The 15,478-nt window shown below is 42.1% G+C and overlaps 2 protein-coding genes across 2 annotated transcripts in view; one reads left to right on the top strand and one right to left on the bottom strand.

Annotated features, from left to right (window-relative positions):
- LOC143353996 (trypsin-1-like) overlaps window positions 1-15,478 on the bottom strand; it is a 315,355-nt gene that overhangs the window by 129,572 nt on the left and 170,305 nt on the right. The gene's annotated exons all lie outside the window — the stretch shown is intronic.
- The window catches only part of LOC143353980 (protein O-mannosyl-transferase TMTC1-like), a 428,910-nt gene continuing 422,789 nt past the window's right edge, over window positions 9,358-15,478 (top strand). Inside the window, exon 1 of the mRNA XM_076787624.1 lies at window positions 9,358-9,674. Within this exon, the coding sequence (XP_076643739.1) occupies window positions 9,361-9,674 (314 nt within the window). The 5' untranslated portion in view covers window positions 9,358-9,360. The remainder of the gene's footprint in view (window positions 9,675-15,478) is intronic.

Below are 15,478 nucleotides of genomic sequence, written 5' to 3'. Positions count from 1 at the left end.
GATACGAGACACCGACACCTTTTCACGGTCGTTGGAAGACCTTCGTCCCCGAGGGGACGCGCGCGCGCCCGCCAACCCCCGGGTTCGATGCATTATTAAATATATCCGGACGCGAGCCAGTCGATGTCGCAAAATATCGGCCATGTTGCCCGTAGTCGTTAATTGCCGGATCACGTGTGAATATTTTATTTCACCCCTTGACTTCCGATTCCTTTTGCAACTCGCCCGAGCCGGTTCAGTTTTCAATCCTCGTGCGCGTTATTCGATTAATTTCGCCTAAAAGCAACCCACATTTATTTTTCTTACGTACAGCCAGTTAATAAACTCTCCGTACACTCTCCGCAGTGGAGCAACTTTTTCAAAAAGCGAACCAAAAAAGATTTTTCGGGAACGCGGAGGGATTAGTTTACTAAATAATGTGTAAAACAAAGTTTGAAAACATTGCAATTGGTTGACGAACGGGGCCACCCCTTATTCAAACACACGCGATTATAGTCCCTTTCATTGGAAATTCAGTGACTATAATTAGTCAAGGTCATTCAGGGTCATTCACACGCAGGGGGAATGTATTCCATAAATTTTACAGGAGAGCCATTTACTATCTTATTTATAAATATGTTTTGAGTTATGTCGTTTTTCCTGCGAATAATTTTGAAAGGTTGAATTAGAGTTGTGATGTTTTTACTGTGGAAAGTTATAGTGACTTCGAAGTTAGCGAACTAATAAAAATAATTAAAAAAATGTTGGTTGTGTCACTTTTCTTATGAATTTTTCTATTTTAAATTGAATAAAAATTTTCGAAAGTAAATGGTGAATCAGGAGTTCAACCATTTGGGACTGGAAACGAGTCCATGATTACGTGAATCAGCTTAGAATAATAATCCAGCGATTGAATAACAACACAACAATGACACAGCTGACAATGTCTGAGAGAGATGTCAGTTCAGCCAAAGTGGCAGGAGCAAATACGAACAACCAGGTGAAAATTCTTAGATTTCTATAATAAATAAACAATTGAGTAAAGTTACGTAAAAAGAGCACCTGTCGCGAGTAGTCTCACCGAGGAAAGTCAATAGATAAACGTCATCTCGTTATTAATCTGTGTCGGACATGTTCTACCGCAAACAGATAGGGTTACGCGTGTATAAGAGCATCGATCTGTAATTGTAATGAATAATATAGGCGCTCAGTCGCCGGTGTCTAGATCAGGTAACCCGCGGCGTCTTCGATGCCGCCGGAAGTTCGAAGCAATTCCGTCGCACAGTGTCGGCGATATCGCGTGTCCATTGACGCGTAGAGGATGAGCCGCGGGCACATAGACTCTGTCAATTTTTCACGCGACCAGTGTTCTAACTAAATAAACTACGGCGGAACGGTCGACGTGTGTATATAAGCAAGATTAAAAGGTCGGCTGTCGACACGTTCAATATCGGCGAGGAATCGACGGTGATGCTCGGTTCGGCAAATCGTTCCGATGATAAAGCGTTGTCGATTCGACAGCCTGAAATTCCGTGATCGATCGCGGCTTATTTTTCCGGGGCGGTTGTCGAGCGGCGGCATCGAGAAATAGATATCGATTCGTATCCCGTGGCCCTTTTCTTTCGCGATAGTTTTACAGGGTGTTTCGAGGTATCGAGTAGGCGCCGCGCCGCCGCACAGTGGCCCTAAACTCCGAAAACGCAGTCGAAAACCATAAAAATGAATTTCCTCGTACAATCATTTTGACCGTTGCTTTATTACTGTTATTGATGGTCCTAATCGAATAATTTTTTCAAATACACGACCGCCATATTGGATCCGCCATTTTGTTTTTAAACATTTTGAGTTCAGATCTGTAATCAGCGATACAGAAAACCTTAGAATACTAATTTTTGAACGGAACGAACAAGTTTTCAACATACGCGTTCGCTATATTAGTTTCGCCATTTTGTTCTTCAAAATTTTAAGTTTAGATCAGTAATCAGTGATCCCGAGAATCTTAGAATACTTATTTCTTAGCAGAACGAACAATTTTTCAACGTACGCGTTAGCTATGATAGTTTCGCCATTTTGTTCTTCAAAATTTTCAGTTTAGATCTGTAATCAGCGATACCGAAAATCTTACAATACTAATTTTTTAACAGAACGAACAATTTTTTTACTTACGCATTCGCCATATTGGATCTGCCATTTTGTTTTTTAAAATTTTGAGTACAGATCTGCAATCAGCGATCCCGAGAACCTTAGAATACTAATTTTCTAACGTAGACGTTCGCCATATTGGATTCGCCATTCTGTTTGTTTAAATTTTGAGTTCGGATTCGTGATCAGCCAATGTTAGGGATTTTAAAACCCAAATTTTCAATGAAATTTGGGATCGTCTTGAGGTTTTGACCATGTTTCGAGGGTTTTGGACCACTGTGGCGCCATGCCGTTTCCACACGGCCAAGACAGCGCTCTATAACGATTCCCGTTCGCAATTTACCGTAACCGTAATTCGACTTTCGCCGTTCCATGGCGCTAAATCGACTAGTTCCCGCGTCCGACCGCTCTCCATGCACAAATCGCCGACGGTGAACAAGAAGCATAATCGAACGAGTGTTCCCCAACGGCGCGGCGCGGTAAAGCGCGGCCCCGGTATTGTAACGCTTTACCGCGGCACCACTACGAGCTCGTTATCGCATCATCGTCGTCATAACGAGCTCGTATCGTCATTACGTTCACTGAATCGAGTGCCACGATTCGCTTCACCGTTCGATCTCTCCGTAATCCTGGATGAGCGTTTAGAAGGGCAATAACCAAGAATAATTATATATCCGCGCTGACTTCTGAGCCCTGTTGTGTAACCGATGAAAAATTTATCTTACGGGCGTTTGCCTCTGCTCGCTTGCCGGAGTATACGTGATTAGCGTGAGTGGTAATTAATGGAGCAATCGTGCGCGTTATAGTGTTTAATCTTCAGGAATACCGGGATATGTGTGCAGTTTGTTGCAAAACGCGCGACCAACAGGTCCGAATTTTTCATGGATGTTCGATCATTCATTATTTGAACTTTTAACCTGGGGATCACGACTTAATTCGTCATTCAAGTTTGCTGTCACCTTACAGAAACTTTTCAGTACTTTGTTTCTTCAGGCAACGAATAACTCTTTCATTTTGCTGTATAATTATATCCATATCGGAGTTGGGCATTACTCGAATTGTTCCGAATAAATATTTATATAAAATAATTATTATCTTTTTAGTCAAATATTTTATTAGAAGAATATAATTATTCACTATTCGTAACAAGTTATTCCCTCTATTTAACCGAATAATTCATCATTATTTATTCGAATATTTTATTCGTATATTATTCAAATTATGTGAATAATTGTTGACTATTTTTTTTTACGTAATTTTATAAAAATATTTCAGATCAATTTCATTCTGTACGAATAAAGTCTCATTCGAATAAGATCTTATTCGGATACATTTTTATGCAGAGAAATTTTTATTCGATTGGATATTTATTCGATAGTGTCGAATAAAATTTTATTCGTTAGCCTTTATCTTTTATCCGAATAACATTTTACTCAATTCCGATCGATATTGGTATCAAATATAACTATTATATTGTTTTTACGTTGATTATAGTAAAATGTGTCTTTACATAATTTTAGACCTTCCATTACGTCTTTGTAAGCGTTCGTAATTGAAACCCATCGTAAATTGAACACATGAATAGGAAAAACCAATCATAATTCAACACCCAATTAAATGGTTAAATGAAATTCCTACCAGCAATTTTTGCTAGCTTTGTATAAAACATTAAATTAACATTAGACATTTCAGAGTACAACAAACAAGATGAAATGAGTTCCACGAGATATTAGGAGATAAGTACAGTGTTTATTCGATATATGTTCAAAACACGGGTCTAGCCAGAGACATATATCGGTGAGGAGATATTATGCCTTGATCCATGCCGAACGTAGAAAAGGACACTTAAGCTCTAAAGGTCTCGGTTCATGGGCTGATAGTCCCAGATAATTCTGGGACTTTTATCGGCTAGGCATTTGGGACATATATAGAGTAGACACTATAGTTATTATTTTGAAAGGGGGAATGTCAACGTGTAAGGTGATTGAAAAGTGCGGAGTATTCCTATTATGTGTGCAAAGACGTCGAAAACAAAACATTTGGATCTTCCAGGATGTTTTGGAAATAGATCAAAAATTTTAAACGATCTATTTTCTTTTTCTTTTTTTCTTGATTTTTTTTCTTTTTCTTTCGTTCTTTTCTTTTCCATCCAGGAAATTCAGTACAAAGAACACCTAATCACCAAAAGTCTCCTAATCTCTTATCTCCGTAAAATAAACCGTAGTGCAAAGGATTATTACACCATTTCCGTATGTATAACATGAACAAAAAATATATAGAAGGGAGATATTCTAGGTCAGCAGATATGTTTCGTTTTGGAGTTAAAATCAGGGACCAAATATAATAACTTCTAAAATTTTCGACGATAAAAATCATTAATGAAAAGTTGCTTATTATTGAAATTTAAGATAATCTACACAAAATATAAAGAAAAAACTTCGAAGAACAAAATGATTAAAAAATATCGATTTTTATACTTTTTGGTTACAAATAACTGTTATTAGTGTCCAAAAATTTGGATCTTTTTCTGTAACTGTTATCGATGAAGAAAAACGGTTTCGGTTGCTCAAAGCAGTTATCAATGAGAGAAATTTATTTCGATCGCTCATAACAGTAATCAACGATCGAATTTCTTTTCACGTGTTCCTTAATAATTACTGATGAGAAAATTCATTTCAGTCTCTTATTTAATTACTGAAATTCATTGAGAAGGTTCCGTACAACAGGACGAATCAACAGACCACAAGAACAACACAAAGTCTAAAATAAAATATAAAAATAAGCTTTAATATTAGATGACTTTCGGTGTAATTTGTCAGGAGAAAATTTGGAAAAACTCTTGTTTGTCACATTACATGTTGATTGTAGCATTCTACCATTTGAAAGTTGTACTATTTAATAATAACTATTACAAATTTCCTTCATCAATAACTGTTATGAGCGATCGAAAGGAACTTCTCTCACTGATAACTGTTATGAGCGATCGAAATAAATTTCTCTCATCGATAACTACTATGAGCGACCGAAATAAACTTCTCCCATCGATAACTGTTATGAGCGATCGAAATAAATTTATGTCATCGATAAGAGTTATGAGCCATCGAAATAAATTTCTCTTATCGATAACTGTTATGAGCGATCGAAATAAATTTCTCTTATCGATAATTGTTATGATCGATCGAAATAAATTTATGTCATCGATAAGTGTTATGAGCGATCGAAATAAATTTCTCTCATCGATAACTACTATGAGCGACCGAAATAAACTTCTCCCATCGATAACTGTTATGAGCGATCGAAATAAATTTATGTCATCGATAAGAGTTATGAGCCATCGAAATAAATTTCTCTTATCGATAACTGTCATGAACAATTGAAATGAATTTCTCTCATCGACAACTGTTATGAGCGACCGAAATAAACTTCTCCCATCGATAACTGTTATTAGCGATCGAAATAAATTTTTCTCATTGATAACTGTTATGAGCGATCGAAATAAATTTCTCTTAACGATAACTGTCATGAACAATCGAAATGAATTTCTCTCATCGACAACTGTTATGAGCGACCGAAATAAACTTCTCCCATCGATAACTGTTATTAGCGATCGAAATAAATTTTTCTCATTGATAACTGTTATGAGCGATCGAAATAAATTTCTCTTAACGATAACTGTCATGAACAATCGAAATGAATTTCTCTCATCGACAACTGTTATGAGCGACCGAAATAAACTTCTCCCATCGATAACTGTTATTAGCGATCGAAATAAATTTCTCTTATCGATAACTGTTATGAGCGATCGAAATAAATTTCTCTTATCGATAATTGTTATGATCGATCGAAATAAATTTATGTCATCGATAAGTGTTATGAGCGATCGAAATAAATTTCTCTTATCGATAACTGTCATGAACAATTGAAATGAATTTCTCTCATCGACAACTGTTATGAGCGACCGAAATAAACTTCTCCCATCGATAACTGTTATTAGCGATCGAAATAAATTTTTCTCATTGATAACTGTTATAAGTGATCGAAATAAATTGTCCTCATTGATAACTGTTCTAAGTGATGGAAATGAATTTCTCTCAGCGATAACATTTACCAACAAGAGAAAAAATGTTCGGTTACTTATAATTAGACTGCGGATTTTATGCATTTATGACAGAAATGGCCAGGGGTATTTAAAAACAGTAAAAACATTGGAAAAATTTTAAAATGCTGTTACATTATTTATTTTGCATAAAGATCCGCAGTCTACTTATAATCCTTAGTTGTAACCAATGCGATTTTAGTCGATGAAATACCTGTTATTCCATGACTTTTTTTCTTTTTGGTTATAACAGTTATGGTCCCTGGTTATTTCCGTGATGTCCGCGAGGGAACGGATCCTCTGTAACGTCGGCCTTATCCCCGCTTGTCAGACGTTAACCTTGACCCAGACGTTGCGCAACATCAACAAGAAACGTCAGGCCGCCGAACGAACTCGATCAACGCGAGAACACCTTCATCGTCGGTATTCATGATTTCTACGAGTAGCCGGGGGTAGGTTGAATCCGAAGTGGGATTCCGAGGGAAGATGCAGGTAAACAAACAATGGTCCTCGCGCGGTGAACGGGAGAAGGCGAGGGTGTTGGGGAGGGGGTGGAGTGGTGCGAGGACGCGCGAGTGCGATCGCGAGGCATGAGCGCGAGCATGAACGCGGGCGCGACAAAGGTAACGAAAGCCGTGCGAAAAAAGGGACAGAGACAGCGTCGTAGGTGGCAGGAGAGAAAAGCCCTGGCGGCTGGTGCGCTGGCGCGGGCGCGGTTTGCGGGTCAGAGTGCGCCGGGTATATAACCGGGCGGATGCCGTCGTCCTTTAGTCTTGCGCTTATCGTCGCCGCGACGATCCGCCCGAGCTCGATCGCCGCGCGGCCGCACGCTCGTGGTCATTTTCTTCGTCGCGTCGACAGGTGCCGTTCAGTGGTGATGCCGCGTTGTGTATTTCTTCCAGCCGAGGCCGGTAACGTGACGTTAAAGCTTGCAGCACCGAGGTCCGCGTAAAATGCAAACGATCCGTGACACCGGTGTCACGATCTAAGATCCGAGTGACACAAGTCTCAGTGACCTCAAGAAACTTTTCGCCGGGGGAGAGGAGAGCGCCGCGACGATCGCCATCGAGCATCATCGATAAATCGGCTCTGTCGCTCCGACGCCCGGCTATGCGTCAGCCGGCTGTGTAACTGGCTCCGATGGCGTGTGAACGCTTCGTTACGGGGGGGAAAGAAAAAAGTGTCGTAGGGTGTACTAACGAGACGGTGGCCAGACGCGCGCGGCGTGCCGCTCGTCGACTGCTTCGTTCACGCGTCAACGGTTCGACGTCTCCCACCACCGGAGGAGAGAGCGGGAAGTGGTGTCGCCGAGTCGTGTTCTTGCCGAGGGAGCGAGCGTCGAAATCGTGAAGCTGAAGAGGGCTCGATACACACCGGGTCAGAGATTCGATTTCGTGGCGAGGGGTGTCTCGAAGAAAACCGCCGAGCCGCGGGAGTAGATCCGGGTGAGTCGCGGTGATAACTGGCAAAGGGGGAAGGAACGTAAAAAGAAGAAGAAGAAGAAGAAGAAGGGGCCACCGCACCGCAGGGAACTCGAAGCTGCGCCTCCGGCTAGATACGACCGCTCGTATAGATCTATATGCATAGTAAAGTCGCGGGAAATAGAGGAGCCGGGCCACGGCGACGTGTATCTGGGTCATACACCCGTCCTCTGGCCGTTACCGCCGTCGCTGCTCGTTTTCCATAATTTCGCGGGGTTCGCTGGCCGCGGTGGAAAACGGGCTGCAGCCGGACCGCCGACCGTGGAACCGGAAGCTGCCGGCCCGGAATTAAAACGGAAGCAAATAGCGGGCACGCCGGGAGAGTCGTCCGCCTGCGGCGAGGACCGCGAGAGAAAGAGAGAAAGAGAGATAGATAGAGACAGCGGCGTCGATAGTCACCCCGTGGCGTTATCCGACACCGGACCCGCGGAAAAACGAAGGCTCTTCCGGTGGCGCGTTAAACGGAACATGCAATTACATCGTGGCTCGTGGATTTTGCTTGTTCGTACGAGAACACCGTGGGCCACGGATCCGTGAAACCGGACGCGGTAGACTCGTGCGCGTCTCGCGCGCGCTGTTTCCCCGGTTTCGGAACGCTTGTCGGTTCGTTTTCGCGAGCAGTGTTGTCGTTCTTTTGTTCGTTTGTGTCGACGATCGGAACGGAATTTAGGAGCTCGGTGCACGCGCGAGCTCGGTTTTTCGGTTTCTTTGTTAGCGCGCGGTTCCCCGGGGGGCAAACGAGTCGGCCGTGCGCCGTGCGTCCTGTGCTCGCCGCTATCAAACAGGTCGCTAAATTGTTTGCACAGGTCGGCGACGCATCGCGCGTCTGGCCCGGCAACCCGATACCGGCGACCGTAACGAGCTGTTACGTCGTTACACGCGGCATAGAGTGAGGGACACAGAGTCCTGTAGCAGGGAGAAAAAAAGGGGGACACTGAGAGAGGCTGTGTGCCTCCCGCGGGGACAATCCCGGCCAAACAAGCACCACGCGAGAACTATAATCCGCGGAAGAGCAATCGGCTCGCCGCCGCGAGTCCCGGTTTCCCTTTGGAACGGACAACACCGGGACAGAGAGCCGGGCTTGGTAAATAATGAACCGCCGCAGTCATTTGTCAAGCTCACCGCGAGACCAACGAGTGCTCGAAGTACTGGGCTGCTTCGAGTAGATGGAAGAGTGCAACGACGACTATCATCGGTTCCCTATCAACGCTGCTATATCCACCGTTCTCGGTTGTCTTTCGCTCGTGAAGCATGACCGTGTTGCTGCACGAGCGGCGTTAAACTGTGCCGCGATCGTGCAAGCTTCTCGGGAACGTCCCTCGAGCACAGCCGTCGTTGGAGGACCTCGAGAACCGACGGGGACAAATAGGTGCCCTCGAGCGGAATAAACAGGATCGTTCCCAGAGTTTCGACCGTTCCGACGAGAAGAACACGGTCGATGTCGTCGGCGTCGCGGTCATTGAGATGCGATCAGCGATCGAACCGTGGAACGGTCAGCCACAGCGAGCCGGTTGTTCGGGCGGGATTTATCAGCGCGGCAGATAGCGGCGTATGAAAGCGTGCTTGGCTCCATGAGAGTGATCATACTCGGCAATCGCGGCAGAACGTTTACCCCCTTTTGTGCGACGGTACGGTGTTGTAGTACGCGGTAGTTAGTGAGTCATGAGACGACGCAATAACGGCTGTTGCTGCCAGACGAGCAAGAGGCTCGGTCGCAGCGGATGCAACGCCGCGGAGGGAAACGAACCGCCTGGATGGTGCATTTACGCGACCGTTGCTCTGGTCGCCGTTGGCTGTTACCTGAACGCGTTGGGCTGTGATTTCGTGCACGACGATATACCGGCGGTGGTCAGGAACAAGGATGTTCTTGCCCAGACGCCGTGGACCAGCGTGCTCAAGGACGATTTCTGGGGCACGCCTATGCACGACATCAACAGCCACAAGAGCTACAGGCCGCTGACCACGTTGACGTTCCGGTGAGCGATGGACATTTTTCCCCTCTTTCGATTTTTCGCTATTCCCGTTATTTCCTCGGCCGTCGACCATAGCGAATCCCCGGCTTTGATACGGTTTCGCGGAAAAGTCTATTGTGGGCTGGACATAAATTTTTGCCGGGAACTCTTTTAAGGAAAAAGTTTCGCTTTTAGCGGCGGATTTATGGCTTCCTAACGGCACCGCGGAATAGCCGATTAATTTTGCGCCCATTAAAAGTTTTCTGTTTCGCCCTGTTAGTTGCGCGAAATTGGTAATGTTTTTTCCACTCGTAATTTCGCTGCGAGGCGCGCGTTCAACGGTCCGGACGACGACTTATGGTTGCCGCGTCACGCGCGAAACCGTTATTGCCGGATGGAATCGTTACGCTGTTTACATGCAATTCGAGCACATTTGGAATATATTTCCTCGGGAATCTTGGGATACCACTTTCGACCCTGGAATGACGAGCGAGGTTTCTCGCAGACACGTTAAAATTTTTATTTAAATTTTAACATTTGAATATTGAAACGATTTTAGACAGAAAGTATAATACATTGTACAGTTGTCGTTTCTGAAGGTGTGGAAGGAAAAAGAATGTTTCAAGAGTATTATACAATATTTAGGATATTGTAATTTTAGTTTTAATCTCCGACGATTGCCAAAGAATGACAGGGTGTCATTGTAGGGTTAACCCTTTGCACTCGAAGCTATTTTAACTCCAAAACGAAACATTTCTTCCAACCTAGAATATTTCCCCTCTATGTACTTCTTTTCATGTTATAAATACGAAAACGGTGCAATTAACTCGTACAATACTCAAAAGGTTTAGTAATTTATTAAATACAAACAAATTTGATAACGTAAAAAATATTTTGTATAATGATACAGCGATTTTGAGTGACGCCTTACAGTCGCCATTTGAGTGCTAAGGGTTAATTGATAATACAGTTTGAACATCTGCTGGCAACGTGTCAAACTATTGGGTAACAATGTCTAATCACTACTCGCCACTTGCACTGACGTAATTCGTTGCAAATAATAATAATAAAGTAAATGGTTTCCGACGATAAATTGGCACATGTGAAAATATTCCAATAAAATCGCGAAAAAAAACTTGAGACAAATTCTCCGTATATTCATACATCAATTAGCTGCGATCCACACACCCTCCCCCCTCCATAGATCCCAAACCGAATGTCCAAAGAGTCTCGATAATTCTGAAACGGATAAATGACGGCTGAAGGGGTTAATTTAATACAATGGTGGTCATTTAACCAGTTTGTTTGTCGGCTGCCTTACTGTAACTGGGCTTGAATGGATTTTTATTTATTCGAGTGCTGGTTTTTGTGCGAACATCGCTGCGAGGCGAAGTCACAGAGGCCGTAAAGGGAGGGAAATATGATGTCAATGAAAGTCTTCGGGGGTATCAGCGTGGCAATCAGCGGCGGTATTATTAAAACGAATTCGCTGTACAGCCACAATTAGTAGACACCGTGGAGCCCGCAATTAAAGCTGCGAATTCAAAATAAACTGGAATAAGCGTGGCCGTTCCGTCGGGTTATCGCGAATGGAATAATTACACGTCGCGTTTTTGTTGGACCCCGGTTGGCTCTCGCGAGCCCTCGGTTAAAAGCGTGATTGCGTGAAGGTGAATTCGTACGACACCTCGGGAAGAAATTTCCGCGATCGCGATCACTGTGCAAAGCGAACCGTTATCTCGCGCATTTCGAATGAACCACACGTAACGCATCGTTACCGGTAACACTACGGCGCTGATCTCCTATCCAATTACGCGCAACAATAGTCCCGAACATATCTAACGTTCCCGCTTTAATCCTGCGCGTGCACTTACATTGATATGTATAACGAGACTCGCCTTACACGCGATATCATATTCGGAGGACTTTTATTTCGATACGGATCTTGATAAATCGTTTCGCATAATTAGTTACGCTGCAGTCAGAAAGACTCGCAAGCATACTCGGCGAGGGCGAATACTAAGTAAGGAAATTAGCAGGACTAATTCAGAGAATTGTTCCATACAGTGATTTCTCTATATATGTCGCCGAGACCTGGGTAATAAATGTCGCGGAATTATCCCCACTACCGCGGAATATACCCCGCGAGGGGCCGCGAAGCTCGAGAGGCCTCGGACGCCGAGGAGTGTACACATAACATGGCTTGGGTATGCCTCCTGGACGATATACAGGGTGGTTGGTAACTGGTGGTACCGGTGGAAAGGGGGTGATTCTACGCGAAAAAAGAAGTCGAAAATATAGAATAAAAATTTTTCGTTTGAGGCTTTGTTTTCGAGAAAATCGAATTTAAAGATCCGTCGGGTTCGCGTGCTTTAATATGCGTAGGAAGTAGAATTGGTAGGTCATGGTCAGACGCAGCAGACAATTCCTATCGAATAACACGCGCATTGGCTGCATTTTCAAACTCAATGTTCTCGAAAACAAAGCCTCAAACGAAAAATTTTTATTCTATATTTTCGACTTCTTTTTTCGCGTAGAATCACCCCCTTTCCGCTTGTACCACCAGTTACCAACCACCCCGTATAACGCTGGCAAGACTCGTCTTGTTAACATATATCGAGAATTCGCTGTATTTACTCATGCGAAAAGCAACATTAAGTGTGCGCTGACTTTATTTCTTGAAATTTACCAGCTCCATTTATTCTAACCGCAACGACCATAACATGTACGGGAAATCGTAGCACATCCGGGCAGGGTATGATTCTACGTAACAAAATAAGAAAAAAATTTGGTATAACATTGTTTCATCCGAGGCTTCGTTTTCGAAAAATTTGAGTTTGAAAATGCATACGAATACAACGTGTTATTAGTTAAGATTCGTCTGGCGCGTCTGATCACGACAAACCAATTCTACTTCCTGCTTATACTAATGCACGCGAACTCAACGGATCTTTGAGCTCGATTTTCTCGAAAACATAGCGTCTAAGAAACTAATGTTATTCCCCTTTCTCGATTCATTTGGATACGTAGAGTCACCACACCCGGCCGGTTGTACTATGATTTCCGGCCCACCCTGTAGTATCAGACAGGTGTCAGTATCAGACGCCTATCTAGAGGTGCGTATTCCTCGTTTTTCAATTTATTTTAATACGCAATCCCAACATTATAATTTACTGTAATCGTAGTGATTTTATAATAGATAAATGATAAATTGTTTTTATCACATCATAGGATTGTAATAAATGTTCGCATAAGAAGTGTTCTTTAATTGATATTATAAATTTGACTGCATTAAAGTTGTTAGCAAAATACATATATCATTTTTGAAAATGCGGTCGAAACGCCAAATCAGGTCATTCCTATTCCAATCTCAGACAGTCACTATTCCAGATATCTAATTGCATCTGCATTACAGTGACCAATTTAATGCTACCCTATTCGATTCCACCCGTCTGATCATAGGTCATTCCAATTTCATTTATCTGACCATAGACAATTCTCATGCCACTCATCTAACTATAGATCCCTCCCATTCTATATGTATGATGAAAGACAATCTTCATTCCGCTTGTATGTCCATAAACTGTCACATTCTATTTGCCTAGTCGTAGATCATTCCTATTTAACTTGTCTTCAATACCGATTGTCCGTGTTTTACACATCACGTTATAAGACATCATTTCATTTATCTGACCATAATCGCGCCCCATTCTGATTGTCTGATCATAAAGTACGCCTATTCTACTTGTTTGACCATAAACTATTCCTATTCTCCTTGTCTGACCATAAACTACTCCTATTCTACTTGTCTGACCATAAACTACTTCTATTCTACTTGTCTGCCCATAAACTGCTCCTATTCTATCTGTCTGATCACAAACTACTCCTATTCTAGTTGTCTGGCCATAAACTACTCCTATTCTTCTTGTCTGGCCATACACTACTCCTATTCCCCTTGTCTGGCCATAAACTACTCCTATTCTACATGTCTGACCATACACTACTCCTATTCTACTTGTCTGGTGATAAACTCCTCCAATTCTACTTGTTTGGCCATAAACTACTCCTGTTCTACTTGTCTGCCATGCCTATTTTACTTGTTTGAAGTATACAGAAATATACCGCCTTTATTCCACTTGTTTGACCGTAGGTTGTTCATATTCAACGTACCCAATCATATGTCATCGCTATTCCACTTGTCTGATTATGAATCCCGATTTCGCTTGTCCGATGATATATCACTTATTTTACCAGTCTTAGTAAAGACCATTTCCACTTGTCTGACCACATACCTCCCATTCTACTGATTTTACCCAAGACCTGATCGTAGATCATTTCTATTCCATTCGTCGACCATAAGTAATTCATATTCTACGTGTCTTATCATAAATCAACTTGATTTTACTTGTTTGACCATAGATAATCCCAACTTTACTTGTCTGCTGATATATCGCTCCTATTCTTCTTGTCTGACCACATATAACTCCTATGTTACTTGTCTGATCGAAGATTATCTCCACTCCACTTGTCTGGCCACATACCCCCCCCCCCCCCTATTCTACTTATTTGACGAAAGACCTGATCGTAAACCATTTCTATTCCATTTGTCAACCAAAGTTTGCGCCCGTTCCATTCGTCTGACCACGTAGGTCATTCATATTCTACTTGTCCGATCATAAATCGTCCGTTATATTTGTATTGCACTGGACCACCCGTTTTCCAGTAGTATGACCATACTCCATCCCCAATTTCATTTGATGATTACGGACCATCTCATTACTTTCATACATTTCCTACGATAATTTCGTTTATTGCATTCACGGGAGGTTAAACAGTCGTAAACGGTTTCGCGTGACCACGAACGACCAACGTATCAGAGTTTAACGAGTTCATCACGGAACAACGTATGCGTGCAGTTAAACGAAAATCTTCACTTTAACAACGAAGCACGCGTGGACGTCTCGGAAGCATTATACCGGTAGTTTTCGGTTATTATTATACCGGTATGATATCATACCACCATATAAAAATATCAGTATATATGCTAATATTTATAGGTAACTTTTTCCGTTCCCCTATAATTGTAATAACATTTATTATAATTTCGAAAGTCTTTAAAGCACACATTTCGAACAAGTATTATAATATTATCGATATTATACTAGCGAACATGATATGCAGTATCACAATTGCTATGAAACCGAAATCAGAGTAATTACATAATATAATATAAGTACTGGTAATAGAAGTACTATGTTTGCGAGTGGAAAGGAATACGATATTACAATTAACAATTGTTGACATATCGTATACTTCCATACAATGTTGTGACATCACTTTGCGAATACCACTTTTTCTTGCGATTATTAAACACTAAGTGTGATTCATTAAAATTAATAATATTGTTCATTAATATTATGGCGGCTTTATATACTTATCAGAGGAACTTGTTCACGAAATTAATATACCACGTTAAGATGTACTTGATTTTAAAATTTATGTATAGTCGTTTTAACATTGAGGTATTGTTGTTTTAAAATTCCGTAAATGAAAAATTTACGAATAAATTCAAAATGAATAAATTAAAAATATTAAACAAAAGTAAAACCGAAGATTAGCGGTATTTATTTCGATTCGAGTAGTATACCGGTTGCGGCATTGCATCGATTTCGGTGTTCATACGTTTCGGTACTGCAACGATTTCGATATTCATAAATGTCGGTACCGTAATGATTTGCGGTATTATACTAGTTTCGGTATAGCCTTATTAGTGCAATATCCGTATCAAAATCATTCCGGCTTCAAGCCCCTGTTCGGAAGCACATCCG

This window comes from Halictus rubicundus, chromosome 5, assembly GCF_050948215.1.
Source record: "Halictus rubicundus isolate RS-2024b chromosome 5, iyHalRubi1_principal, whole genome shotgun sequence".
NCBI classification, from domain to species: domain Eukaryota; kingdom Metazoa; phylum Arthropoda; class Insecta; order Hymenoptera; family Halictidae; genus Halictus; species Halictus rubicundus.
The sequence above is the reverse complement of the archived record's forward strand: the minus strand, read 5'-3'. Positions and strand labels throughout refer to the sequence as shown.